This window comes from Haemorhous mexicanus, chromosome 13 (genome assembly GCF_027477595.1).
Source record: "Haemorhous mexicanus isolate bHaeMex1 chromosome 13, bHaeMex1.pri, whole genome shotgun sequence".
NCBI classification, from domain to species: domain Eukaryota; kingdom Metazoa; phylum Chordata; class Aves; order Passeriformes; family Fringillidae; genus Haemorhous; species Haemorhous mexicanus.
The window spans coordinates 13,810,618-13,837,690 of record NC_082353.1 but is presented as its reverse complement, the minus strand read 5'-3'; the positions used below and the strand labels follow the sequence as shown (position 1 = coordinate 13,837,690).

General features: G+C 41.0%; 2 protein-coding genes and 1 long non-coding RNA gene across 8 annotated transcripts in view; 1 reads left to right on the top strand and 2 right to left on the bottom strand.

Moving 5' to 3' along the window:
• Positions 1–11,885, bottom strand: part of LOC132333421 (uncharacterized) — a 55,503-nt gene extending 43,618 nt beyond the window's left edge. For both annotated transcript variants that reach the window (XR_009488155.1, XR_009488156.1), the window contains exons 1-4: positions 11,750–11,885; positions 5,830–5,969; positions 5,546–5,670; positions 302–369 (exon numbers count right to left, since the gene is read on the bottom strand). This is a non-coding gene — a long non-coding RNA (uncharacterized LOC132333421). The remainder of the gene's footprint in view (positions 1–301; positions 370–5,545; positions 5,671–5,829; positions 5,970–11,749) is intronic.
• IL16 (interleukin 16) overlaps positions 1–19,833 on the top strand; it is a 30,149-nt gene extending 10,316 nt beyond the window's left edge. Inside the window, exons 3-21 of one of the 5 annotated variants that reach the window (XM_059858494.1) lie at positions 1,833–1,969; positions 2,630–2,759; positions 4,263–4,317; positions 4,774–4,916; positions 6,705–6,815; positions 7,189–7,303; positions 7,508–7,581; positions 7,675–7,888; positions 8,922–9,039; positions 10,201–10,333; positions 11,061–11,148; positions 11,859–12,334; positions 13,706–13,847; positions 15,085–16,180; positions 16,683–16,866; positions 17,059–17,160; positions 17,872–18,124; positions 18,992–19,117; positions 19,366–19,833. In XM_059858494.1, coding sequence (XP_059714477.1) covers positions 1,833–1,969; positions 2,630–2,759; positions 4,263–4,317; positions 4,774–4,916; positions 6,705–6,815; positions 7,189–7,303; positions 7,508–7,581; positions 7,675–7,888; positions 8,922–9,039; positions 10,201–10,333; positions 11,061–11,148; positions 11,859–12,334; positions 13,706–13,847; positions 15,085–16,180; positions 16,683–16,866; positions 17,059–17,160; positions 17,872–18,124; positions 18,992–19,117; positions 19,366–19,559 — 3,891 coding nt within the window. In that variant the 3' untranslated portion in view covers positions 19,560–19,833. Of the gene's footprint in view, positions 1–1,832; positions 1,970–2,629; positions 2,760–4,262; positions 4,357–4,773; positions 4,917–6,704; positions 6,816–7,188; positions 7,304–7,507; positions 7,582–7,674; positions 7,889–8,921; positions 9,040–10,200; positions 10,334–11,060; positions 11,149–11,858; positions 12,335–13,705; positions 13,848–15,084; positions 16,181–16,682; positions 16,867–17,058; positions 17,161–17,871; positions 18,125–18,991; positions 19,118–19,365 lie in introns of all 5 variants that reach the window. The other 4 variants (XM_059858493.1, XM_059858492.1, XM_059858491.1 and 1 more) reach the window with 4 other exon arrangements.
• Positions 19,834–21,676: 1,843 nt separating this feature from the next.
• On the bottom strand, positions 21,677–26,862 carry STARD5 (StAR related lipid transfer domain containing 5). Its single transcript, XM_059858499.1, has 6 exons — positions 26,729–26,862; positions 26,552–26,601; positions 26,318–26,450; positions 24,799–24,916; positions 23,688–23,781; positions 21,677–23,154 (listed from the first exon to the last, which is right to left on the bottom strand). The coding sequence occupies exons 1-6, from the start codon at positions 26,816–26,818 to the stop codon at positions 23,007–23,009; spliced, it is 633 nt and encodes a 210-aa protein (XP_059714482.1). The 5' UTR covers positions 26,819–26,862; the 3' UTR covers positions 21,677–23,006.
• Positions 26,863–27,073: the final 211 nt, after the last annotated feature.

Below are 27,073 nucleotides of genomic sequence, written 5' to 3'. Positions count from 1 at the left end.
AAGGACAGTGCAAACAAACAGAAAAGGGAACTCACATTTTTTGCTACTTAAGATCTCAAATTTTAAGGCATCAGAATGTTAATCTTTATTTTGTTACCATGCTGAAGGCTTCAAAGAACTGCCATAAGATCATTTAAAAAAAGAAGATAATGTAATCCTGATTTCAAGTAAGTATTTCCCAAGATATTTATCTTGGGTGAAAAATAAATATAAAAGCTCCAAAACTAATATTAGAGTTCAAGCCAACTGGTTTAAGATAGAACTCTGTCCATGCTTATATCCTTACCAACACATTACTCACCAGAAAAATTCTTCACAAACAAAAAAGGCTTCGTAAAATTCAGACACTCCTCATCAAAGGCAGACAATCTGGAATGTAAGCAAACCCACAGAGTTAACGAGTCAGTCAATACAAGTATAGCCCTTATCCATTACCTACTGAATTCAGCCCAGGGCCCCAAGTTAAGTATTTCATTCATTCACAGCCTTAGATTTTCTCTGGCAGGTTTCAGAATGAGAGCCAGGCTTCAGCAGTCAGCCTGAAAGATAATGACCTTTATTGACATGGCTGTAATTTGCATTTTGTGTTTGCTGTCAGTTAGGAACGATGCAATACCTATTGATTTTTGGTGAAGCAGCACAATGACTCTCATCCTCAGAGCTGGATGAACTCTGCCTAGGGCGGAAATGAAGCCCTGCTGATGGTGAAAGTGGCTGCACAGCTTTCTTTGTGCTCTCAGAGGACTACAGATTACTGGAAATAGTTTATGCACTTTGACCAGGGGCCCTAGGAGCAACACAGACAGTTGACCACTGTTATGCTTTGTGGCCTGTCCTAACATATGAAATTTGCCTCCCCTTCAGAAATCTATACCTCAGTCATACAAATCTCTTGGGAACAAGCCTGGATCCAGGATACACTGAGAGCCCTCTTCACTTTGTGGAGTATGGAGAGGCTGGCGAGGGCAGAGGAGGTGGGTTCAGTTGGGAGCAGAATAAGGGAGAAATGAATGATTCTCTTGAATCAGGAGAAATACTAAGCAAATGGAAAAGAAATTGTGTGCTAACTTTCCAGCTTTCCTCGTCTCTTTAAAATTTTTAGGTGTTCACATTTGTGCCACAGGAGTGTATTTCCTAGTCAAGTGTGTTGTGCCTCATGTGCTTAGTTGCTCCATTCTTTGCTTTCTATATATGTCTCAAAGCACTACTTCTCCTTCTGAATGGCCCTGTGTTAATGATTCATAACTGCATTAAAGATATGCTTACAATTAGTCCTCCAGATGCAATGCAGACTACAGCAATTTCAACCAGTCTGGAGTGGACAAAAAAATTTTCCACTGCTGCAGACCTCCCTGGTCCCCTGCCCCCACTTAACAAGTCAGCAGCAGGGGTGGAGCTTCTAGTGTTTTGTATACACTTATTTCACTTATTTTCCATTCAGACCTCTTCTGTTTTCCAGAGAATTTAATTTTCTGGCATGTGTTTATTTTCCTCCCTGTCTATTCTTACAATAGTTAGCATAGGCAAAGTTTACCCAGTTACTATGAAAAGTCTGTTATTTGTTCTCTTCCCTCATGCAAAGGGACACTAAATTGTAATTCTTCCCTCTTGTAGCCAGAAGCCACTGAAATCCTAAGGATAATAACTTCTGCAAAACACTGACTCTATAACACCACTGTTTTTTCTCAAATGGACAGTGTTAAAGGCTCCTGTTTCTCCAGGGAGGCAACTTGGTTCTAAGCCTTTCTTAAAAAGGTTCAGAATAAGTGTAAGTAACTTTTAACAGCTTTTAGTACATTTTTGCTCATGCAACCTTTCATCTTCTGGATCAGGACAGCTGCATCTGTAGGCTGTGTTCAACATCAGGGAACAGCAGCTCAGGAATCAAGCTCTCCAGAAGTCCAAGATGTGCATCTTTCTGGAAAGGGTTAACAGGCAGCCATGTGCCTGCTGAAGGCCCAGCAAAAAGGTACAGTACATGTGGAGTTATTACAGAGACATTTGTTTGCACAGAGTTTGCACAACCAGCTTTTTGTGACATGCTATGCCTTGGAGCTCAGTTCCAGAGAAAAGAAATGATGTCTGGGAATCATTCCTGCCATTGCTTCCAGTTGGAGACACAGGTTAAGACTGTAGAAAAATAAAACTGTGACCGCTCAGGGATCTATGCTGCTCAATTACACCAAGAAATAAAACCTGGAAGGAGAGAGAGCGTACATAACATAAAGTTTTCAAATGGTGATCCCTTGTTAAAGGACAGTGTAGGCTGGCATCAGTCCCACAAAGCCACTGGAAAGCAACGTGAGCCAAGGCTCCTGACAGGAAGCAAATGCAGTATCAATTTTTCAGTGTAAGACAGTGAGAAGGGAGGAATATCTTGCCTAAATGTCAGCTGTGTGATCACCAGGCAGCCAGTGATCACCAGGACTAGGCAGAAGAGAGCAGCAACTGGGAAGAATCCTAGCAGGGGATGGGGTGTATCACACACCAGGGCACCTCATGGCAGCCTGGGTCGAGGCAAAGGGAGAGCTGCAGCTGACTCCTCAGATAGTGAGACAGGTAGCACGTGGAACAGGGATATATTATTCTGTGTGAAATAATATACAAATGTGTCTTTTTTTCCTTCAAGGGATGGCTGCCTGAGCCCGAGGGATGAACTGCTAGCACTAAATGTACAATCACTGAAAGACCTGTCCAGAAAGGAGGCTGAGCTTCTCATTCCCCCACCAACACGGCTGGTGAACATCATGGCTCACAAAGTAAGCATGAGCAACTGTGGGGTGATTGGACATTTACTTTAGAGAGGAGAGGAATTTGTTCATCAGACATTTGAAGATGGTTTTGCCTTTCATGACAAAACCCAAAACCTCTTGTGGTCAGACTCTGGTGACTTTCAGCACAGCTTTTTCCCAGATAAATAGAGGCTGTGGGGAAGCCAAGGCTCTGGGAAACTCTAGCAAGGTCTGTTCAAACCCTTCTTTTAGAAACACACAGCTTGCCAATATTAATTTTCCATTTAGAAGTTGAAGAAAGGCAGAAATGGATTTAAGGGAAGATCCATGAATCCCAGAGAAGCCAGAGAGAAGGCCCTGTAACAAAGTAGTTCTGTGAATCTAGGATCTATAGTTAATAGCAAAGACTTTTCAAACTAGCTAGCTTGGCAAGAGAAACACTGCAAAATCATTTTCAGAATTCATCTTTAAGGATCTTCTCCGTGTTTCTAGTTCTGAAGAATGCCCTAAGGGAAAAGCCCAAGTAGGATTTAGCTACTTGGCAATATCCCCACCTGCTGTCCAAGAGGAAAATTAGCATTCCATAGGTCTTGTATCTCCAAACAGAACTCCTGAACGTGCTCCTGTCTCAGCTCCTGCAGAATAACACTGAGCAAAAATCTGGCATTTTGTTCTATTTATATCAGTTTCCATATGGTGTCTGTATTGAGTAATGTTCTTCCTTTAACTGGGATTCCCTCAGGAGCAAAATAATTGTGTCATGGAAACAGGATCAGAATCAGGACTTGCAGGAACCACCCAGAAATTATTCCTAAAATCAGCTGTTATTCAGGTGTGATCATGTACTTATATTCCAACAGTTCTAACAACCTGCATTTAGAAAGCTGAATGTTTAATTTACAAGTTTTTAAATTCTAGAATTAGGGCCATATTCTCAAAAGCAACAGGAGATTCCAACTGGAAGGTACTGATTTTTCAGAAAGCTCTTAAACTTAGTCCTCAGAAGTTTTTGAATGCTCAGATTGTATTTTGACTAAAAAACATCCATCTGAATCAGAAGTTAGACACATATCCACCATTGCCTAAAATGGGATTAAGAATTTTCTTCTTGAATGTAACACCTCCCTAAGGTGCTTGAGTACCTGAAAAGTATCAGCTACCTCCAGAAATTAGATAAGCATGGCTATATCTTACCCATTCATCAATCTGTCTGCACCAACTGGGCGTGTCCAATTAATTTCCTTTTCCTTTTATCTAAGGACCTGAATCTATTTCTATCTTATTACTTTGCTATAATCATTTTTATAGCAAACTTTTGAGCTTCATTCCCCTTTATCCTCCTATTTATTTTAAATAATGAATTTTGCTCCATGGTTGTTTTTTTTGTTTTGTTTTGTTTTTTTTTTTATTCAGGCTGAAATCTGTGCAAGCCAAATTAGAAGAAATTTGCTTTTCAAGAATAGATCGCTTTGGAAATTTCTTGCATAGCAATGGGTTTTGTTTGTTGGGTTTTTGTTTGTTTTGTTTTAGGAAACACCAGCACATAAGGACAGGCCTTTGGAAATACAGAATGGTTTTCTGCACGGTAAGGCTGCATGCCAGCGGACTCGCAGTAACTCCACCAGTAAGTTGCAGAGCAATAATCTGTTTTCTTGCAATACTCAGGGTACTCACACCCATTGTGTGATGGTACTACAGTGCTAAAAGAAATGCTGAATATGTCCAAATTTATTCTGGGATCCTTAGCTAAGAATTGCTGATGGAAAATCATCAACTGCTATATTCACAACATCCTGGTTTGCATTTTATGGTTTGGGACCATATGGTGTATTCTAAACAGGCCAACACTTTTTTGGTAGGGAATGCATGCTTTTTACTATATTTAACATCAATTGCTGTCGCCAAAGTGACAACTGAAAACATCAATCCCTTCACAGAGAGATTTAACAAAGGGGAAACCATTTCTGAGTAATTTACCTAACATGCCTGTGCTGTTTGTCCAAGCCTTGCGAAGTAACTCGGCTCTCTGCCCACCCGGCAGGTGCGAGCCCGCTCTGGGCCGGGGCTGTGGAGGGCCCGGCGCCGCGCAGAGCTGCTGCCCTCAGGGACCGCCCGCCCCACGCCCTCCACGCCGGCCGAAAGTCGCTGTCACAGCAGCTGGACTGCCCTGCAGGGAGAGCCCCGGTGAGTGCCACGGAGCCGCCTGAGGAACATGGACAGGGCTCTCTGCATGACCATGGCAGCCGCTTTCCTGCCAGATCCCCCTGCCCCGCAGGCCCTGCCGGGGGGATGGTCACTCTGCCTCCTCTGGTTTCTGCCCCCAGCATCTCCTCTCTGAGGGGTGGGAGAGCGGGAAAGGCTCCGTACCAGCAAACTCCCATTTCTTCAGGTTCTCCCTCCCACTGCCCAGCAGGTTCTAGGGTGTGGCTAAATTCCCAAGGGTGGTTTACAGCACTGAGCCCCAGTGCCAGTCTCCCCAGGAACCTGCGCTGGCCCAGCCATGGCCACAAGTGGGTACGGGCTCACTGAAAGAAAAAGATTTAAACACCTGTTAAAGGAGGCGGGAGACTTGCTCCTGTGCTCTCCAGAGGGATGCCAAATGATCCATCAGAGGCAGGGACAGGTTTGGGGGATTAATGGCCAAAGGTCCCCGGGCTCAGACCTGGAGGAGGAGATGGAGGCAAAGCTCCTCACGCTCAGCTCCCACCTCCCTCCCTGCCTTCTCCTGGCCCATCACCCACCCTGAGGGACCCAAGGCTTTAACAGGAATAAGGAGGCTGCAAACCAGAGCACAAACCCCAACCAAACCACACCTGAGTGCACAGACAGGTCCTCAGGTGTTCACTGGGTTTCATTCTCCTCAAAGCTCCTTCATGGCATGTGCTGCCTGGTTGAAGAGGCTCCTTGGCAGCATGGTGGCTTTGGGTATTGTGGCTACCTACCACAAAGAGAAATAAAAAATACACCTTCTCACACAGAAGCAAAGGAAATTTGAAAATTTCCTGTTTCAGATTCAGAAGACCCATACCAGAATAAACAGTCACCCTGGTCTGACAGAGGAATGCATTTTGGAGAGTGTGTTTTTGGTGTTGCATACCTGTTCACCTCTTAATCCCGTTCCCAGTCCCTTGATGAGTAGACAATCTGGTTTTCATGTCAAAATTGAGACTCTCACATATGCAGAAGCCATAATTTTGGCCAATTTTTCACTCTTCAACACCTGCTAGTTTCACTTTGCTGCATTAAAAAAAAGAAAAAGAAAAAAGCAAGAAAAAAGCATTGAACTCTCTCAGATATGTAATGAGTGCAATTAACTCTGACCCTGCTGAACCATAGCTAACTTTGGGTAATGACTTCTGTCAGTGCTTAAATTATCTTGTAATACCCAATTCCATGTTGAAATAGGAGCTTTTCATTAATCATTTCACTAAGTATTTAATTAAAAGTTTATTAAAATGGGACAAATCTCAGAGGCTGAATTTAGGAAATCCAGCATAAATTCATATTTTGGGAAAAATGCTGAAAAAATATTTGGTATGAGCCAAGATAAAGTTTTTAGTCGCAAGATGAAGGAAAGATTTTGAATGTCTTGATTCTAGTTTAGTTCTTGAAGGCAAAAATGATAATACTTGGTTTTGTCCCCTAATGACCACAAATGGGGTTTTGGCATGGGGACTCAAGGCAGAGCAGAAATATATCTTTCTACACCATTGCACCACGTCAAGGTGCGATGGTGTAGAATTTTTTCTTCAATTTAGTCCCTACAATATAAATTCAGTGAACAGAGATTTTTCTGAATAACAAATGGCTTATGAAAATTAGAAGGATTTTTCTAAAAAAAAAAAAATTTAGTACAATCAGTCATAAGGAGGAAAATTTCAAATAGGCAAGTTGCTGCAATGTATATTCAAGAATTCCTGCTTATGCATAAAAGAAAATGGTGGGTTTTGTTGGTTTTTTTAATGTTCACAGGCAATTTCGAGGCCATCCAGATCCCTAAGTACAGCACAACTGGTGCACTCAAACTGTGGCTCACAGGCTTCAGTGATTTCAAACATTGTATTGATGAAAGGACAAGGGAAGGTAAGACTGGCTCTGTTGATACTGTGAGTTTTACTTCATGTCACAAATGTGATCTGAAATGTGCAGAGAAGTGACTGCATGTTGCTACTTTTGGGCTGCCAATCCATACCCAAGAAAAAATTTTAAAAATAATTTAGACACCTTCCTATGTGCATATAATAGTCAATTAATTGATTGGAACAAACAAAAAGCAAATCATGAGAGGATTCTGCTGAAATTCCCATTTACTACAGGAATGTGATTGTCTCTTTTTTCATGCATTATACTACTCCACTGACAATACTGCCCATGTAGGTAATGCAGAAGAAACTGCAAATGAACTGTTATGAGAACTGAACATGGGTTCTCACACACTTTTTCTTCCATAAATTAGGGTTTGGGCTTCAGTATCGTTGGTGGTAAAGACAGCATTTATGGACCAATAGGCATCTATGTCAAAACCATCTTTCCTGGTGGAGCTGCTGCTGCTGATGGAAGGCTACAAGAAGGTGGGAAATACCTCTTCTCTCCTTTTTCCCACTTCCCAAAAAATGACACTGAAAGACAGATTGCAGCTGAAATGAGTCAGAAGTGACTTTTACACCGGCATCCATTTTTGCATTTGCAAGAGTCCTTTGGAGTGCATGTATTTTATCATGTAACTTATTGCACAATGCAGTAATAGTAATATAATTTTTTCTTTTTCAAAACAGGTGATGAAATCCTGGAACTGAATGGAGAATCCATGCATGGATTAACACATTATGATGCTTTACAGAAATTTAAGGTTATGTACTCTCCCTCCAGAACAACCTCTGGTTTTAGACAAAATGTGCATGTGAGCTCAACCCATTCACTCACTGTCTGTTCTTTCCAGCAGGCCAAAAAGGGTCTTCTGACACTTACAGTCAGGACAAGCTTCAGCACACCTCATTCTGCTTCCAGCTGTCAGTCACCCCTCCTGTGTCAGTCACTGAGCTCCAGTACATGCATAACCAAGGAAAACAGCTCTTTCAGCTCAGAAAATGCAGCATTCTCCTTAAATCCTACAAAGCCCAATGACAGGGTCATAATGGAAGTTACCCTACACAAAGGTGAGTGTTGACATTAACTGAGCACAGCCAACAAAGCACTGACTGACAAACCGCTGTTCATTTGCTCTCTGAATGTCTTTGCTCACAAACCTGATTCTTTTCCTGAACTAAGTTTTTTTTAATAGACTAAATTAGATCTTGATGCCTGTCAGTGCTAACAAGTATCTATCAACAGCAGGATTTTCAACACCATCTGTCCTCAAGAGCCAATCACTGAGGATTTTTTGCTCTAAAGCATGAGAGTCACATTCATAACCTTCACTTGAAAGAGTAAAGCTCTTGCCAACAAATGCCTCTTATTAAGCAGACTGTGCAACTCTTATCCATAATTATGCAAGCAGTTATTTCACTCTTGAAAAGGCTTAAAACCAAATAAAATATGTATCTACATCTTCTTGTAGTACTTTCACCTCCTCTCCAACTGTCATCATCTTCTTTTTATAAACAATCACTGGCACAATGAAATAAACTTTTAAATATGGGAACATCAGAGCAACAAACAAAGCAAACCCTCCATGAGGTACCAGTGACTTATCAAACACACAGGATGGGATCTGACATCAGTGACTGTCCAGAGCAAAGAGGGTAAATGCACAGAAGTCTTCAGCTGTATTATATTAAACAGGGGGAGGACTGAAATGATACAGCTAACAGTAGCTATATATCTTTAATTTTAGCTCGTTTTCCCTCTTTAGCTCCTTTTTTTTTTCTATTGTGTCTCCTTGTGAAGTCATTTGAATTCTTCTGTAATGACAGGGGTTTTGCAAAATAAACCTGCATTCATTGTTTCTGTTACACTTTAATCATGAGGGGGACAAAAGCCCCCATAACAACCCACAATAAAACAATAGCAAGGTATAGAAAAATGCAGTGGAAGCAGCAGCAAATACTGAATGTGCAACATTCATGAACATGAGACTTTGGTTCTGGTTTGTGCAGAGAAATAATTAAATTTAATTTTTAAGAAGGTTCTTCAATAATTTGCTTTGACTGTTTTTTATGGGGTTTTTTTAATTATTATTGATTCTTTCAGAGCCAGGTGTTGGCCTTGGAATTGGGTTATGTAGCATCCCTTACTTCCAGTGTATTTCAGGGATCTTTATTCACACCCTCTCTCCAGGCTCAGTGGCACATATGGATGGGAGACTCAGGTAGGATGAGAAAGGCTGGCTATCTTATGCTACAGATTTCTCATTGATCTGTTTTATGGGTTTATTTTTCACTTATTTGGGCAGGAAGTAATGTTGATTTCTGTGAATTTGGGGTTTAAAACACGTGTGCTATTCTCAGGGTTGGAGCATGTCTTCAGGATATGTGAGATTTACAGAAATACAGCAACCCAGTGAAATCTCTGCCTCTTGTCCAAGCTGGGCTAACTTTGAAGGTATTAGACAAGCTTGTAGCATTTCTACTGGAGGAGGTCTCCAAATGAGAAAGTATTTGGAAAAACCTAAACATATGGCATAACTTGGCTTGTTTGAGCACTAGATTTTTTTCCTGATACAAGCTGCTCAAATTCTATCACTTCTTGCCCAATAGAAAAACAGATTTGCTGAAATGAGCTTTAGTGAGAGTGTAGAAATTCACTTTCAGAGATTTTTGACCAACTAGTAACGTTGAACATCTTGAGAATTGAACAGACCACAGCAGTTTCAGTGAAGCATTTCTGATTTAAATTTACGTGTTCTGTAATCCTCCTCTCTAATACTTAGCTGAAAGAACTGTAGTCTTAAATTATTTGAATATTTACATGATACAAGTCAGTGCCTTCAGTCAGGCTCTTAATGTGTGTGAGAACTAGAGCAGAGCAAGGCAATCTCAGTTTCCATATGAGCCAAATTTTGATTTCATCTATAAAGATCCGGTTTAGCAGATTTTGATAGTTTGTCATTGGAATTTTTTTTTTTAACAGGTTATTCACATATCTAGCAGAAAGATAACATCCTTTCTGACCTTAAATAGCACTAACCTAATAAAAAGACATGAGAAGTGAAGTGTTAACTGGAAAGGAAGGTGTAGGTGGAAGCAGCAGCTGAGCTGCAGACAGCAGAAAGAACACCAAGTACGCACAGCTGAACATGCAGAAAGCTCTAAGGCTGCCTGCAACATGGGAGATCAAAACCCCTTGACATCCAACTCATTCCCATTCCATTTTCTAACAGGACAGAAAGATTTAATCTGTAAGAAAATTTAATTAGGTCGACCTTATGAATTTGCTTTTTGTATGTTTTCACATGGGTGAGATGAGGTCAGGAGAAAATCTTTTGTTTACATCCTCTCTCTTTGTTTTTTTTTTTTTAATATCTCTCTAGGTGTGGAGATGAAATTCTTGAAATTAATGAAACTTCAGTACAAAATACAACCCTTAATGAAGTTTATGCTGTGCTGAGCCATTGTGATCCTGGTGCAGTACAAATCATTGTTAGCAGACACCCTGAACCACAGGTAGCACAGTTGTATTCTTTCTGAATTTCAATATAGCACATATTGAGAACTAAGAGAGAGCAAGTGCTGATCTAATACAGGTGAAAAAATGTTGACTACAAAGATGCTGATCTCTTTATGATCATCACTGCACACAAAAAAAACCCCTGAGATATGCACTCTCTTAAGTAGAATCATTTAAGATTTGAAGATTGCTGGTGGCAGTCTTACATGAGGTTCTATGCAGTGAATAAGAAAGCTTCAGAAATAACATTTAAGGAATAACCCAAAACATAACTTTTATGTAAGAAAGAATTTACAATAATAAATAAATAATTTGAAAGAGGGAACATACCTCCCCCAAAAGAAATAAATGTTTATACACTGTCTTTCAGTAATTAAAATCTAGGTCTTGCTCTGCCAATATTTAAAATTAAATTAATATTGAAATACAATGTTCTATTCCTGCAAGGTTTTTCAACAAAACCCTTCCTAACACCAAATACTGTAAAATTATTAATAAGTTTAAATAGTTACATAAACTGTGCTGTATTGAGTTACCTTATACTGGTAAATCCAGGACTCCACTTCTAAAAGAACATTTATCTTTGAAAGGTCCCATTTTACCTAAACAGCCACTAAAAAGAGCAGATCCATAGACATACTTCATATATACTGGGATATATACAAATATAATGGTGTGCAGTTAACTCACCTCATGAGAGTAAAATGGCATAATATTTCCTAGGTGTCTGAGCAACAGCTAAAAGAAGCTGTTGCACAAGCTGTGGAAAGCAACAGATTTGGAAAGGAGAGACACCAATGGAGTGCTGAAGGTAAGGGAATAAATGCATTCACTGAGACATGGTAATTTTGACTAAAAATATGTCAAGGATGAGTACACACTGTATTAGAATCCTTGAAAACAGTCAAGTAACCCAAAGCAGAAAGAAAGAGGAGGAAACCTCACAGGACAGCCTTTCTAATGTGTCTCCAGTGATATGTTACCAGAGTGATGAGAGCAGACCAAGTCTGTCTGATTACCAACAAAAATTTCTTGTGCAAACTTCCCCTCACAGTTGCTCATCCTCTCCAATTCACAAGCTCTGCTTAGAGCTTTTCAAACCATTGTCTATAGGTGACAGGACCATGACAACAAAAGAACTATGAAGGTGATGTCCTGGGGGTAAGCCTTGTTAATTCCTTTTTTTGTGAGGAAATGCAGTCATGGCTGGAGCTATTTGCCCAGCTCAGGTATAACATCCTCTCCCAGTAATGATACTCTTTTGAGTGCCTTCTAAAGAGCCAATAGGTAGCAGTCATCATCAGTAAAGTTATAGTTCTGATATACCTATATATAGGGAAAATGTTATTTGGTTGTTCAGGAACTTGGCTGTTGACTCTTGACCCTACAAGCCTTCAATGCATAAATCTCACCTTTGCATCCACCGAGGATGATATTTAGCTGCAGATTTCATCAGCTGAATCTTAGAAGCGAGCACTCTGCGTGTACTGACCAGACATTTTGGCCATGTTCCTGGTGCAGGTGTAAAGAGGCTGGAAGTGAGCTGGCACGGGAGGCAGCCCTGCGAGAAGCACACGGACAGGAGCGCGGGCTGCTGCAGCCGCAGGGCACAGCGGCTCATGACCCGCTCCAGCAGCGACAGCAGCTACAACCCCCGGGCCTCCTGTGCCCCTGCTGCTGTGCACCAGCTCACAGACTTGAAAGCAAGAGTACACAGTGTAGATGTACCAATCACCCAGCAGCCTGGGCTGCTCTACTCATTCTCTGCCAATAATGCAGGAAGAAGTTCCCCTCCCACCTGCAGTGAAGGTGGTCGAGCCTTGCAAAACACTAAGAAATCATCAGAGATCCTCGTTAGAAAACCTAAATCATCAAAGCCCAAACCTCCACCAAGGAAATACTTCAAGCAGGACTGCACATGTGTTGACCAGGGTAATGCAGACGGAAAAGGAAAGCTTGTCTCAGAAATGGCTGCATCATCCTCTGTAAGTGTGCAGGTGAAGTAAAATTTACAACATTTTTCTTGTGTCTCCATATTTGTGAGGAGGGGAAAAAAGAAGGCAAAGTGGCTTTGCATGGCAGCAGGAAGAAGAGTTGGAAAGAAAGAGGAAAATATATATACAGGTGAGAATTGGGAGAAGATGAGGCTCTTCTGTGTTGAAAATAAGGTGTGTATCTTAGTGAAGCCAGTATAGCACAAAATGTTGTGTTCAAAATAAGGTCAGAAGACAGAGAATTGTCTGAAGAAAATCTTCCATACTACTGTATCTGAGTTAAAATCACTGAGTTTAAGGGACTCATTCTTGCAGTGAGAGCAGCTGCAAGAATGAATCTGCGTCCCTGGCTCTTTCAGTAGTGGATTGTTATTGGAAGAAAGCACTAACATCATGTGCAGTAGGGAATCTTGGGCTCAGATACATTTCTTGAAACCAGGAGGTATTAAATAAAACCATTTAAATTGTGGTGCACATACATCTTTGTTGATGAGCTACAGTATTTGAAAACAGTGTACATTTATACTTTACTAAATTTCAGTTCCCTCTCATCTAGGGCAGGAGAGTGTTTCACTTTTGCATGAGGGTGAAGGGATTGCAAGATCTGTATGTTGAAAGTAAATTGTGGTTTGTTTAAAATCGAAACTTCTATTCCTCAGGTTTAGTAATATGGCAGTAGAAATGAACTACTCTCAATGCAGTGCAAAGGAAAAATACAAAACACAGAAAAAACCAAAACAAAACAACAAATAACCAAACACAAAAAACCACAAACTGCCCCCCCCAACCAATTCCCAAGCTGCAAAGATCAATACAAAATTATATAGAGCAAACTGAAGTCCACATATAATGTTAATATCCAAGAAAATTTCAGTTAAGCATCTTAGGTAAGGTAATTTTTACCATCCCCTAAATAGAAACCACTGCTAGAAAATCAACTTTCATAAGTAAAATTAAGGGCAATAAGTACTTGTTGAACTTACCACTCCCTGCAACTTCCTGTTCTTTGTACTTAGTCATTCTAAATAACAGTGAGAAAAACCTAAATCTTAAGATCAATAAAATCCATGAAAAATCAAGTTCTGTTAAGGAAGACAACTTCCTTCATTAAGTCTGTATATCTGTATATCCCCAAGAGGGATATTTTATGGTCAGAATGTATTTCAGATCATTAAGAGAAGGTTTTTTTAGTGCTTTTTAATTTTTTTAACCCTTATTCCCCACAAATTTTGTATTAGTCAGTCTGAGGCCTGCATACCACAATTTTATATGGGGTTTCTGTTTTCTTCCAGATTCATATATTTTTTTCAAATTCATATATAGCGTGGTTTGCATAATTGCATTCTAACACACTTCTCTTTCCTGTTTGTTCAGCAGGAAGTTGGAGAAGCAATGCTAGAGGGACATCAAACCGATGTAACCCACAGTGTCTTCACCACTTCTCCTACTGCATGTGATAAGGAACACACAGCTGCTGCTCCAGTGGGCAGAGATCAAGAAAGGAAAGAAAAGTTAGGTATGTTTAATTCCATGAACTTTTTTCCCCCAGCTAAATATATAGTATTTAGTTTGGATTCCAAAATGGGTATTGAGCTGACTTCACTTTCTCTTTAAATGTAGTCTTCAAACCATATCTCTAAATTTTGGGATGAACAGATGAAATTTCAAATTATTGACTAATCTGTAAAGAAAGGGAAAGTAGATCAAAATCAGCATAAGAGATGTTTTATTGTAATTTTAAAAAATTATTGATTAATCTTTGTAAATAAGAGAAACTAGATCAAAAGCAGCGTTAGAGATGATTTATTGTAAAAATTGTTAATGGACAAGTACAGTATTTCTGTATTGCTTAAGATGACACTGCTTAGTTATACTGAATGTCTCATATTAAAGCTTAGTTTTAGCATTTCTAAAGGATATTTTTATGCACAATTTCAAGACTCTGGTGTTGCAATGGTACAAACCACTGATAAGTTACTTTTCTGCTGTGCTAGTTAGAATTAAGGAAACTTAGTGTTAAGGGAACAAGACAATCTCAAGAGGTCTCTTACAACATACAGGCTCATGTAATTCTCTAAGTCATGGCTCAGATCATTAAAAAAAGCAAAAATGTTGCCTTAAAAAATGTTCACACTGAAGTAGAAAACAGTACCTGTGCAGCTGCATAAACAGAACTTTGCTGCCATTCAGCTCCACCATGTCTAACATTAAAATGCTCAATTGCTCTATGAAGTAAAAAATATTCCCATATTAGAATTAAGTTTTTACTTATCAGAAAAATCAACTGGAAATGCCTGAGGAATCTGAGGAAGCATAAATATTGAAGATCTTCCTATGATAGTCTTTTTAGAGTAGGATATGTTATAAATGTAGAAAATAAATGTTTTTAAAAGAATTTACTGTAACACCAGCTTTTTCTCTAAGCTGCAAAAACCATTGCAATTTTAACTTTCTATTTTAGCTGTTACATCCTGTATCAAGATTTCAGCACCCCAGAATTTCAGTATTTGTAAACCCTCTAAAAAAACCAATCTCGTATTTAAGTGAGCAAGAGCCTTGTTTTTCAGTTAATTTCAGTGTCTGGATTCAGAACGTATGGATCAAGATTTAAGAATTTTTAAATGTTTAAATTTTTTAGAACTTCAAAAAAAAAATTATCAGAGGCTTGAATGAAATTCGGGGTTAATGAATTAATAATGATGCAGTGAGAAGCAGATGGATGGTTTTTTATAATCAATGCCTTTTTATTACAGGGACTCCACTTTCATCAATACAAAGGCCTGTACTTAAAAGACAAGCACGGGTAGATTATAGTCTTGATACAACAGAAGACCCCTGGGTTAAAATTTCTGACTGCATAAAAAGCTTATTTAATCCTACCATGAGTGAAAACAATGTCCACTTAGATTTGCAACCTGGCATAGACAAAAAAAAAGAGAATCAAAATCGAAGCAGCTCAGAGACAGTTCTGAAGAAATCAGAATCAGAATTAGTGGGTTCCAAAGTGCTAAAATCAGATGAAAATGACAGTGTGAAAAAGGGTCCTCCTGTTGCACCAAAGCCCACCTGGTTCCGCCAAAGCCTGAAAGGATTGAGGAAAGCAAATTCAGATCTAAAAGCCCAGGCAGATCAAAGTCTTCCCAACCATGACAGTGTTTCCAGTAAAAAACTGCAATCCAGCTTATCACGTGTGTCACCTGGAGGATCATCAATAAAACAAAGAATAAGCTCATTTGAATCCTTGAGTGCTCCACAGTCACCTGAAAAAACCCCTCGAAGGTTGAGCCTAAAACCATCGGCGCAGAAAGAACCTTCTCGCCCTGCAGCAGGGGCAGAGGCAGCTCCAGCCTGTTCAAACCAACCCCTCCTCCCACGTTGTGAAAACAGCCACCAACAGCCACCTGCGGCCATGGCTACAAAGAGCCTGGATAGATCTTCCTCTCGCAGGGAGAGCATTGCCGGACCAGAGAAAACCAGCTCAGAGAAAAGCAGCAATGCCAGCACTGAAAGTTCATCCAGTCTCCTCTCTCCGGGAGCTGTTAACTCCCATCTTGTGTCAGTAGCAAAAGCGCACAGCCTGAGGTCACGAAGCTTCCCGCTCACTGCTGCCCAGGCTTGTGAGATAATGAAGCCATTTGATGAGAAGTGTAGCAAAATCTATTCCATCAGCAGCCAGGTGTCATCTGCTTTAATGAAATCATTGCTTTGCCTTCCTCAGTCCTCAGCCTCTTCTGGAAACAGTGCATGGGAAACTCTGGACACAGTGTCTCAGTCCTCCATGGAGGAGGATGGGGCTTCCACCTCACCTGTGAGTGAGAGCCATCACCTGGACACTGGCTTTTCTCTAAAGTAAGATACCATATTTAAAACTCAAATTTACAGATCAGCACTGGTGAGCAGCTGCACTGATTCACTGACAGATTAAAGTTCTAAGGTAGCAGCACACAGAAGTAAAGCACAGACTAAGTTAAGAAATTTTTAGAGCACAAAGGTTAAATGACTCATGACTGTTAATCTTGGTTTTGATTTGTATTATATCCGTACATGGACATTTCAAACCTCCTCCTATTTAAGGACCATTATTTCTAGAATCTCCATGATAAAGCAAATTTAAGTGCATTTGCCTGAGGCCATGAAATTTTTCTTATTCTTTTATGCAATAGATTCTACTTCCTTTAAGTGAACACGATTAATTTCCATTTGCCTGTATTTATAATAGTTGTAGGAGTTACCACCTGAATTACATGCTAATAGGATGAAAAGATGACTGCTCCAAAATTGCCTTTTGCTTTAGTGGGTATGTTCTCTCATAGCTCAATGTTTCTTTTTTGTTCTTGTCACAATGGGACAGCCTCTCAGAGCTGAGAGAATACACGGTGAGCCTGGCAGACAAAGAGAAGGAGGAAGACAAACAGGAACAGGGCTCACCTCAAGCATCCGGTGTGTTGGGGCAGTCAGTCATCTCTCTGCTTTCCCCTGAGGAGCTGGCAAAGCTTATAGAGGAAGTCAAAGCCTTAGATGAAGAAACCTTAAAGGTAAACCTGCTTTTTTTTTCTCTCTTTTGTGCATGATTTTCAGAAAGCTGTAGAGTGAATGTGTCTAGTAAACTTTGCAACTTATTATTATGCTTATGCCACTAAGTCTCATTAAAAAATGCACAACAGACTTTCCAATCATTGTGACATATCTTCTGGGAAGTTCTTGACTTTATTCCTTTCTCTGCCTAGGAACTTGATGATATTCATGTTACAGTTTTGCATAAAGAAGAAGATACTGGGCTTGGATTCAGCCTGGCAGGAGGCATTGATCTAGAAAACAAAGTGGTAACAGTAAGTAGCATCTTAAAAATTGCTCTCAAATCAACACTCTATCTAAAAATACATACCTTTATACATACTTGGTTTTCTACTACAGTTTTTAGCTTTTAGATAATCAAAGCAGGCAGCTGTATTGATAAAGTTGGAAGGACCATAGTGGGTAAAAACAGGTTCCTTCTGCACAGAGCTGTCTCTTCAGGTGTCTCATAGCAGTCTACTGCTTGCTTGGAGGCCTCCTCCCCAACAGCAATGAAACCTGAGGTAGAACACACGGCCCTCAGCAGGAAATAACCAACACCTTACTCACGTGCTTATAAAAGACCATGCAGGATGGTCTGGAGAATGGGGTGGGTAAAAAACACATCTGAGGTCTGGAGGCTAGAGAAGTCTCACGCTTCCTTCCTCTCACGAGCAGCAAGAGGGTCAGGAAGTAGAATATGCAAAGTACTTAGCACAGGTAGCACGGCTTTAGCCATCTGGTACCAGGGCCAAACTGCTCCCCTGGCTGCTTGAGGAGGATGTGCACAGGGAGACTTCTCTGTGCAAATTTATTCATCCTCCATCCTGAAATGTGATAGAAGCAACTTGTTCCTGGCAAAGAATGAAAAATGCACATGGTGTAAAGTGTTAGCTAAGGGATTTAGTGATGTCCTTTTTTTCCTCTTCCCTTGTGTGTGTGTGTGTGTGTGTGTGTGTGTGTGTGGTGACTGGGCTCTTCAATAGGTTCACAAAGTATTTCCCAATGGCCTGGCCTGTCAGGAAGGAACTATTCAGAAAGGAGATGAAGTACTCTCCATTAATGGGAAGTCTCTGAAAGGTGCAACTCACAGTGATGCCTCAGCAATCATGCGACAGGCCAGGCAAGCCAGACAGGCTGTCGTTGTCACCAAAAAATCCAAAGATGGAGCAAAAAATCTCAATGTTTCAATCAGCTCTAGTACATCATCAGTAGCAAGTGATGCCTCACAAGAGTCTGGTAAGTTTAGTGGCATTATCTTGCAGCCCCCACTTGATAAGTGTTTACTCATCACCTGTAATCCAGGTGTTCATAAAGCCAGCAGAGGCTGTATGAATCTGTGAACCCTGATTAAAGACAGCACAGTTAAAAAAACATTCCTGAAATAGATATTGAAATATTTGAAATAACTTTACTTAAAAGGGAAAGAATCAATGGATTTCTAAAAAATAAAGAACTAAAAAAACACAAGCATGATTCTCTGTGGATTTCTGTAGATGTACAAAGATGGCTATTGCAGCACACCATCTAATTGAAGGTATAATGACAACTCACTGAACAGTGACTCTTTATTCTAATATTGTTACAAGACGTGTTCTCCATGAAAGAGAATTTCAGTTTGAACAATATGCTATTGTTTGATATAGCAGGTGGCTGTATCTGAAACACAGTAAGGTCAGAGTTTTGCAGAATATTTTACTTTCAGAATAGTTTTGTGTTTTGGTTTGGTTTTGGTTTTTTTCCTAAAGCATGAACTGGAGCTTTACTTCCATACTGCAAATTAGCAGCCTAGTAGTCAATAACAACTTCATAGCTAATATGAAGTAAAATATTTCCCTAAGATTTTGTTCATTTAACAGATTTTTATAATTCTAGTAAATGTCTTATGTTTCCATTCTCCCATTAATTCAAACATAACTTTCTTTCCCCAGCTTCCCAGAGGGCCTTAATATGACATAATGAAAAATTAAAAGCTTTAGTTTTCTCTATTTTATTTAGCAGTTTATAGGACCTTTGCAAACAATCCAAAAGTTAATTTTTTGTAACAGATGTTTGAGCTTTTTAGACTGTGTACTGTCCATGTGGTAACTTTCCATTTGTTTCCAGCCACTGGGGATACAATCTGCACTGTAACTCTAGAAAAAACATCTGCTGGTTTAGGATTCAGTCTGGAAGGAGGGAAAGGCTCTATTCAGGGAGATAAACCCATCATCATCAACAGGATATTTAAAGGTAAACACACTTAACATGTTCCCAACTCAGGCGGCCTTGTGGGGTTCATAACTGACTGCTGATTTATAAGTGTGGAAATGTTATTTTTTCAAATGCAGCATTATATTGTTCGGTGCCAGTAATTTGTTGCCTGCTGGGACCAGGTGGTTTATAGCAAACATGCTGGTGATCCATTCACTAGTAAGTGAAAGATCCATTAAAGTTTCCTCCACAGAAAGAATTAAAGGAAATTCATTTTCTGTCCCCAGGGACTGCACTGGAACAGAGCAGCCCTGTTCAGCCTGGCGATGAGCTCCTACAAGTGCACACAACTGCCATGCAAGGACTCACTCGTTTTGAGGCATGGAATGTAATCAAGGCATTACCTGATGGGCCCATCACAGCCATCATCAAGAGGAAGAATCACAGCTCTGTTACCAGCAAGTCATCCAAAACTTTGTAAGAGGAGGGATTAGACTACTGCCAATATTCAAACAAAGGATTTTATTACTTGCAGGCGCTTGGCTGCCTCAGCAAGATACTCAGAAAGCACCCACGAGGAGTACACTGGAGTTTACTGCCAGTTACAGAGAAAGCTGTCTGGGATTAACTAAAATGTGCAGGAAACAGGCATGATTCTTATTTCAACTTTCAGAAACAGATGTTGCAAAGTGTATAATTATAAAATAATGACTGTTAATAATATAGTGGTTGTAATAAAATACGTGACAGCTATAGTACTCTCCTATTTTAAGCTATTCACTTAACAGATATCACAAGCTGATCCTGTGCTGAATTTTCAGTGCTACTCTCCAAGTCCTGCTCCTTACCTTACCTTCCCAGCAACAAGAAATGTGTCTATGAGCCTACAATTAAACACTGCCTTAGAGAATGGGTAAGGCAGAGAAAGGGGTTGCAGTTTTGTGTGTCAAAACAATATTCCCTAAAAAAGTCCAGCTTTCCTATAAAAGACACAGAACATTCAGGACAGCCAAAACCTGTAAAACTGACTTTCTACTAGCAGCTGACAGAGCCATCTCAACTGCAGCAAGCAAACACAGGGTGGAAAGGAGTTTTCATGGTATTCCAAGGGGGAGGCAGGAAGATGAGGGTAATGTAGTGGAAGTTTTCCTAACCTTCCTCTGGCCCGAAGTCTCAAGAGGACTACAGCAGGAGAATAACAAGGCCATTCAGAACAAAACCTTACCTTCTTTCTTTTAAATGTCTATGTTAATTTTGCAAGGAAAAGTACCAGCAGGAGTAATTGTGAATCCAAGTACTTCTGAAATGAAATGTTTACTCTGGAAAGGCTAAATAACTTGGAGACAAATCTATGCTTCAAACACTGCTTCCTATATGCACTGTATGGAATTCTACCAGCAGCACAGGTACCTATGGCAAGATGGTCTCATGCACCCACTTGGTCTTCTCTGACCTGCTTCATGAAAGGGAGAGATGCAAGGGCAGGATGGAAGAAGGGACTCCCCAGCTGAGAGCCAGATGGCTGATCTGGTTATTGTCCTTGGCTGCTCACCTTCCTGGAGATGGGAATTTTCTGTACTCTTCTTTGGTTACCTAATTTCATCAGGAAGAAGTTAAGGAGCTCAGGAGCTGTTTTCCATACACTTAACACAATGCCTCAAAAACAGCATTTAAGAGAAAGGGAAGGAGGATAAGCAGGAAAAGTTATTAATTAAATCCAGGCATTGAACTTGCTGTGGCCTTTTCTCACAAGACAACTGTAAATTAATCCTTGAACATTCTTGACAAGCCTTCTGTCCCCACACTTCCAAACACTTACTCAGGTGAGCTCTCTTTCCCAAAAGATAATCTCTGTCTCAAAACAAAAAATTTATTAGTTGGGTAGCAACCAAAAGAAGAGAAAAATGTGAGAGTAAATCTTCTTACAGTTTTTTAATTGGTACCTACATAAAAGTCTTTGCCAAAACATTTCCAACTCACAATCTGGCAGGGCAGAAGGCTGAATATGAAGGGCTCTTAATTTCTGGATAGAAGATGATGGACACTCAGAAAAGGGGTTCTTAAGTTATTCCATGAAGTGTCTCACCACCTTTATTGCTCAGAGCAATAAAAAAGAAGTTATAAATAGCTAATAAAAAGCCACATTATCTGCAAAAATAATATACATTACTTGCAGAAATAATGAGTGGCGACCTCAGCTGTGCTTCTTGAACTTTCTGCTAATTAAATTCATGATAATCCTGGCAAGACTAGGCATGAATAGTATAATTCATGCCTAAAAACATCAGTACACTTACAAAAAAATATATAAGCCTCTGTAGTATCAAGGCCCACATCTCTTCTCAGTGAACTTGTTATTCTTCCTAAGTACAGAAAGCAGCAATTGGAAATAAAGACCAACCAAGGACAGAGAACTTTGAGGGTAACTGTTCTTACCAAAACACCTCTTCCCTAGGTAGTGGACATCATCAGGGAAGGCTTTTCCCCTCTTTTTGCCTTAAATTCAGAGATGCTGGAGATCTAAGCAGCTGTTTGGCTTCCCTGATGGCAGGTGTATGAGGAACCATTTCAAAGGATGATACAGGAAAAACAGTAAGATGTAGCACAAAAAATATTTATTTCTCCACACTCACACAGGTTTTTACATCTTTGTATACAAAGGAGACAGGACTAAAAACTATTTCCTTGAAAAACTAGTCCATAGGGTGAGGTTTACAGTGGGAAACTTATTGTGCAAGTCCATGCCCTACACCAAAGATAAAAAAATAGAGGGGCAGAAAGCAGAGCATATTAACCTTGTTAAATAATCGAGTCACCACAGTAAAATCACAACCTGCATTTAACTTCCTCACTCAGCAATTATTTTTACTTTTGTAATTATATGTCATCCATAGTAATGTCTGATGTTGCTGCAGTAACCAGCACCATAGATATCTCTTAAAATGGACACACCTTGGCACAAAACTCAGGTGCTGATTTCCCAATGTAATGTTGGGAGGCAAACCAGTCTTAGAAAAAAGCAACGTCCTTATGGCCTGTCAAGGCTAAGCTAATTAAAAGATTATTTACCCGTTAAAACCTCTCCCCACAGGAAACCAAACACCATTCAAATACAGTTCAAAATGGTCATTTCATATGCCTTTTAAAAAATGGCAATTAAAGTGCTTAATCCTCTTTATTTATTGCCTCTACATTGGAGCAGTTTGTGTCATGAACCACTGGTTTTGGTACCAGAGAGGGGAAAGGGAGAGCGTCCATCTGCCAGCCCACACACCTGTGCATTGATTAGCACTGCTGGACCTTGACATATAAAAAAGCACTTAAGGCATATTTACCATCAATATTGATGTCTGTTGGAACAAACAAGTGAGATCCTCTAAAGAATCTCATTTGTTCTGGCTTTCACAATGTGCTGGCTGGACCCACTGAGGCTTCTTAGCAGCTCTAGGAGTGCTGGCAGCAGGAGGGATACATCTTCTTTTGGGGGAGAAACATTTTTCCACAGGAATCTACAGGGAGTTCAGAGACCAAACAGAGCTGACCTGCACCTGGCTGTGGTGCTAAGTGGATTTTAGCAATGCTTCATCTGAGAGTCACTGACTTGAAGCAAAGAGTGGGCAAGAACAGATCCAGTATGTCTGTCTTCTCCCTGAAGAGTCACCACCTACTGCCTCCAGGATTCTTCCAGCCTTGGGAGTGGTATTTTTCTAATCATTAAAGTGAAGATTTTCATATTACATAAGAATGCATTGTTCTGCATGGAGTCAGATAGAAAAAGCTGTTTTAAAATGTACTCAGTTCTTTGTTTCATGTCACCTTTTTTTCTATCTTAGCAGATAGAAAAGCCCTGAGACCAACCTTGTATTTTTACCTACAAGCTTACAGGTTGTTTCCTACCCTCAGCTGGTGGTGTCAGCAACTCATCTTGTCATGCTTTTAATGCCTTAACAGCTTTGGTCAGGTTGCTGTAAAATCCAGATATGCTAGATGGAAAAAAGGAATCCACCACTGTCTGGGGAAGATAGCCACCAAGATCCGTCTGAAAGAAAGTGAGGAGCTCAGTCCTGTCTGGCTCCCTGCAAAGACAATGAAAGTGATTTTATAGACAGTAGTTTAAGAGCATTAAGAACTTTTCAGTGACTATTACTTGTATTACAATAGATACTTCCAAAAGCTTTTTTTTTTTCAAACAAACAAGACATATTTCAGTAAATGTAGCTACAAAATTTAAATTTATCCAGGCCCTAATTAAGTACATGACTGTCTATAAATAAATTATGGCAAATCAACCAGATACTCATTTACCAAAAATTAACACCATACTTTTATGTTTTGCTGAATTTCTGAATTTCAAGAGGTCAGGGAGAATTGCACCATGATAACAGTTTCTGTAACATTAAAGACTTCCCTCTAGGAAATGAAGATAAACTGATTTGTTGCACAAAAATGAGAACAAGAAGGGCACTCAGTCATAATGATTACTGGGAAGGCAGAAATATACCATTGCTAAGAGGTTGCAGGTCACATGTGGCCACATACACATAAACACACCACACAATGGATAAGGAGGGCTTTATAATTTATAACATTCAAGCAGGATGTTTCTTACCCTGGAACAGGTATGCAGAAACAGCCACAAGGATAATTAAAACCTCTCACAAAATTTGGTTGAGGAGGACACAGCGGGTGTTCCACATTGGTGGCTGAAAGAAAAAGCATTGAAGGAAAGTGTCATTCTTCCAGCAGACAGGAAAGAGTCCTTGGTAGGCAAAACTCCAGATGGGAAGCAAACTCATTATTCAAAATGGATTTAAAAAGAACTGCAGTACAACCTCTTCAGCGTGGGGCTGACAAGTGCTCAGAAAAGACCATTAAAAGGAAGCACTCTGGCCTTAGAATGGGGAAATCAAGGAAGTGCTGAATTTAGAAGCAATTGTTACTGAGCTCTGGAGGAGGAAGCATTGACATTTGACACAGTTTCATCAAGCCCATGTTGTGTGAGGGCACTGCTTTTCTTCAGAGGTCATTTGGGCTGCTTCCAACAAATCCACATCACACAGATACATCACTTGGCTGCTGAAAAGCTGCACTCCAGCAAGTATATAAATTCCTGACAAGGCTTTTCTGAATAGGATAGGGAAATGGGACACCTGAACGGTAGGGCAATAAAAGCTCAGACCTGTAACAGTTAAACAGCAGAATGAAAAAACAGCAGAGTGAAAAACCAAATAAATATCCTTCAATACAGTGGCAACCCCTTAAAAATCAGCATATTTTTTCATAAAACCAATTATTTTCACATACAGGAGTGGTACATTTATTCAATGGCTTCACTGAACCCTGTGCAGAAAATGTTAAAACAGGATTTAGCCTAAATGAGATTCCTTTTAGAAAGTTCGGTAGACTCTTAAAACAACAAAAAACCCACACTTAAAATACCCCAGAATTTAACACTAAATTAAATACTTATTCAATCTCAAAAGCATAGCAAGGGAACAAACCATAGGCCAGTCTTACCATTATCTGAGTCTTAAGATGATTTATATACTCTGGGAACAACAATGTAGAGAGATTACTATTTTCTCTTCTGATCAAGATCAAGTCAACAACTACTGAGCAGCTTGTTACTTAGTTTTAATTTTTTATTTTATAGTTGTTCCCAGTAGCTGTTGGTTATCCCCAAATGTAACATGAACCTGTGCAGAACACAAGCGACTCACCAGCAGACAGCATCGTCCCATCTTCGTATTGCTTCATCACTACTACATCCACAAATTCCCTTGGTGAAATAATCCTCATGCAAGCTGAAGGGGTTGTGGTTCTGCATATAGAGACAGTCTGTGAATCACAGAATAGATTTATGTCATTTGATGTTTTCAAAAGTACAGCAGAAAAATCCCTACACTTTCTGGCACTCCTTTAGTCATACTTTCTAAACTCCATCTAAAGGATGTTCTACATCCTTTGCTGAACAAAATGTAAGACACCACAGTCAAAAGGCACCACCATGATCAATCAAGGAAAAAATGAGAGTGAGAAGGTGTTGCTTCCATGTTCAGAGAGGGCATATACCACAAGGGATGCTGAAATGCAAATCGGGCACATCTGTGCTCCCAGGACAGTTAAAACCCTTGTCCTCCCCAGGACACTGGCAAAGATTACTTTGTGTAGTATACACAGGATACAGCTTGATAACCCAGTTTGTTACTCTGCACAAATATTAATGCTACCATCTGCTTCCCTGACTGGCTCCCAAAACAGAAGTTTCTACCACATTGGTAGGTGCTGGCAAGCCTTGTGAATCTCAAGTGGCAGGCTGCAGCATTCCTGAACTTGTCTATAATGAATACGAACTGCCTACAGGATTTCCCCAAGAAAAACAAACTTCCTGGAATTTCCACAAACATTTCTGGGACTAGTTGTGTTTGCACCTGGCTGCCTCTGAGCACATACGACCACTTCAGATTGGTGATCTAAATCCAACACTCTTTTAATTTTCCCACATGTTTTAGAAAAAAGGAATTAGACTGTACAAGCGTGGCAGCAGAAGCTGCTGCTCATAAACAGCCCTGCTCAACTGTCTGCTCAAATTGCAGCATCTCCATTTTAATGACAGATGCAAAGCACTGCGTGCTGAGGCCAGCTGAAGGCAGGGTGTGATGTGCAGGGCACAGCGTCACTGCTGCCATGGTGAAAGATGGGGCCTGAATTGATGGCTGATGACGTGAATGCTTCACTGCTTAGCTAAGTCTGGTTACACTCTAAATCTCCTCTTACATCACACCGAGCTTACTAAAAACAGTCGTGCTTAGCTTGATTGCAGCATTAACAATGTAGTGCAGAAATCTTTAATGTTATATATTTAACATTATACATACATACATGCATATATATATGTGTGTGTGTGTGTGTGTGCATGTGTGTACGTATGTTATTACATTTGCATATTTTAAGTACACAGCATGTAGCCATAAATGATTTTCCCTTCCTTTCAGAAAGATAAGCTATTGTCTATATACATATATACCTATATACCTTAATAAAATGTATAAAATTTATGGAAAAAGAAAAAAACCAAAACCAAATGAAAAAAGGTTTCTTAACCCAGCATCGTTCAGCTGATCCAGCCAGAAACACAGAACAATTTAAGACTCGCTACCTCCCTACACATAACATTGGCTGTCTCATAAGGCCCAAACGCTGCACAAATCTTGCCAGAACAGTTTTTAAGGAACTTACATCACTGATAGCTTCGATGACCTCGAAGTCCTTCACGTTTTGGTCCCACTTGGTCCTGAGCCCGCCGGCCACCGGCTTTATGCACTCCCAGACATTCTGCGGGCTGGCGGGAAGGATGCCCTCTCCCTTGTACCTGCGGGGGACGAAACGAAACCGAACCGCGCTGCTCCACCCTGCCTGGCCCCGGCAGCACCGCGGGCAGGACCCCGCTCCCCGGGAACCAGCCGTACTCACAGATTGCCAGCGAACTCCGCCGAGGGTCTCCAGGACACCGCCACCTCACCCTGCGGGACGGGAAGCGTTCAGTCCCCGGGCCGGCTCCCGCCGCAGCCCCCCGACCCACCGTGCTGCGGCAGCCCCGCCGGCCCCTGACCCACCGTGCTGCGGCAGCCCCGCCGGCCCCTGACCCACCGTGCTGCGGCAGCCCCGCCAGCCGTCGGGGTCCCGTCGGTAGAGCCGCAGCTGCTCGGCCGCCGCCTCAGCGCGCCCCGCGCAGTCCATGGCGGGCGGGCGGGGCCGCTGCAGCGCCGCTTTGAGCGCCCGCGCCGCGCCGCCCCTGGGCCGATGGCGGCGCCGCCCCTCACCTGAGGGTGACGCCGGGCCCGGCCGGCTGCGCCTCACGGGACAGCGGGCGCGGGGCTGGGGAGCGGCAGAGCCCGGAGCGCGGGGCAGGCACAGCGGCGATGGGGTAACGCGGGTGGGATCGGAGGCGGAGCAGTGCTTCCTCAGAGATGCCGCCCCGCGCTCGTCACTGGT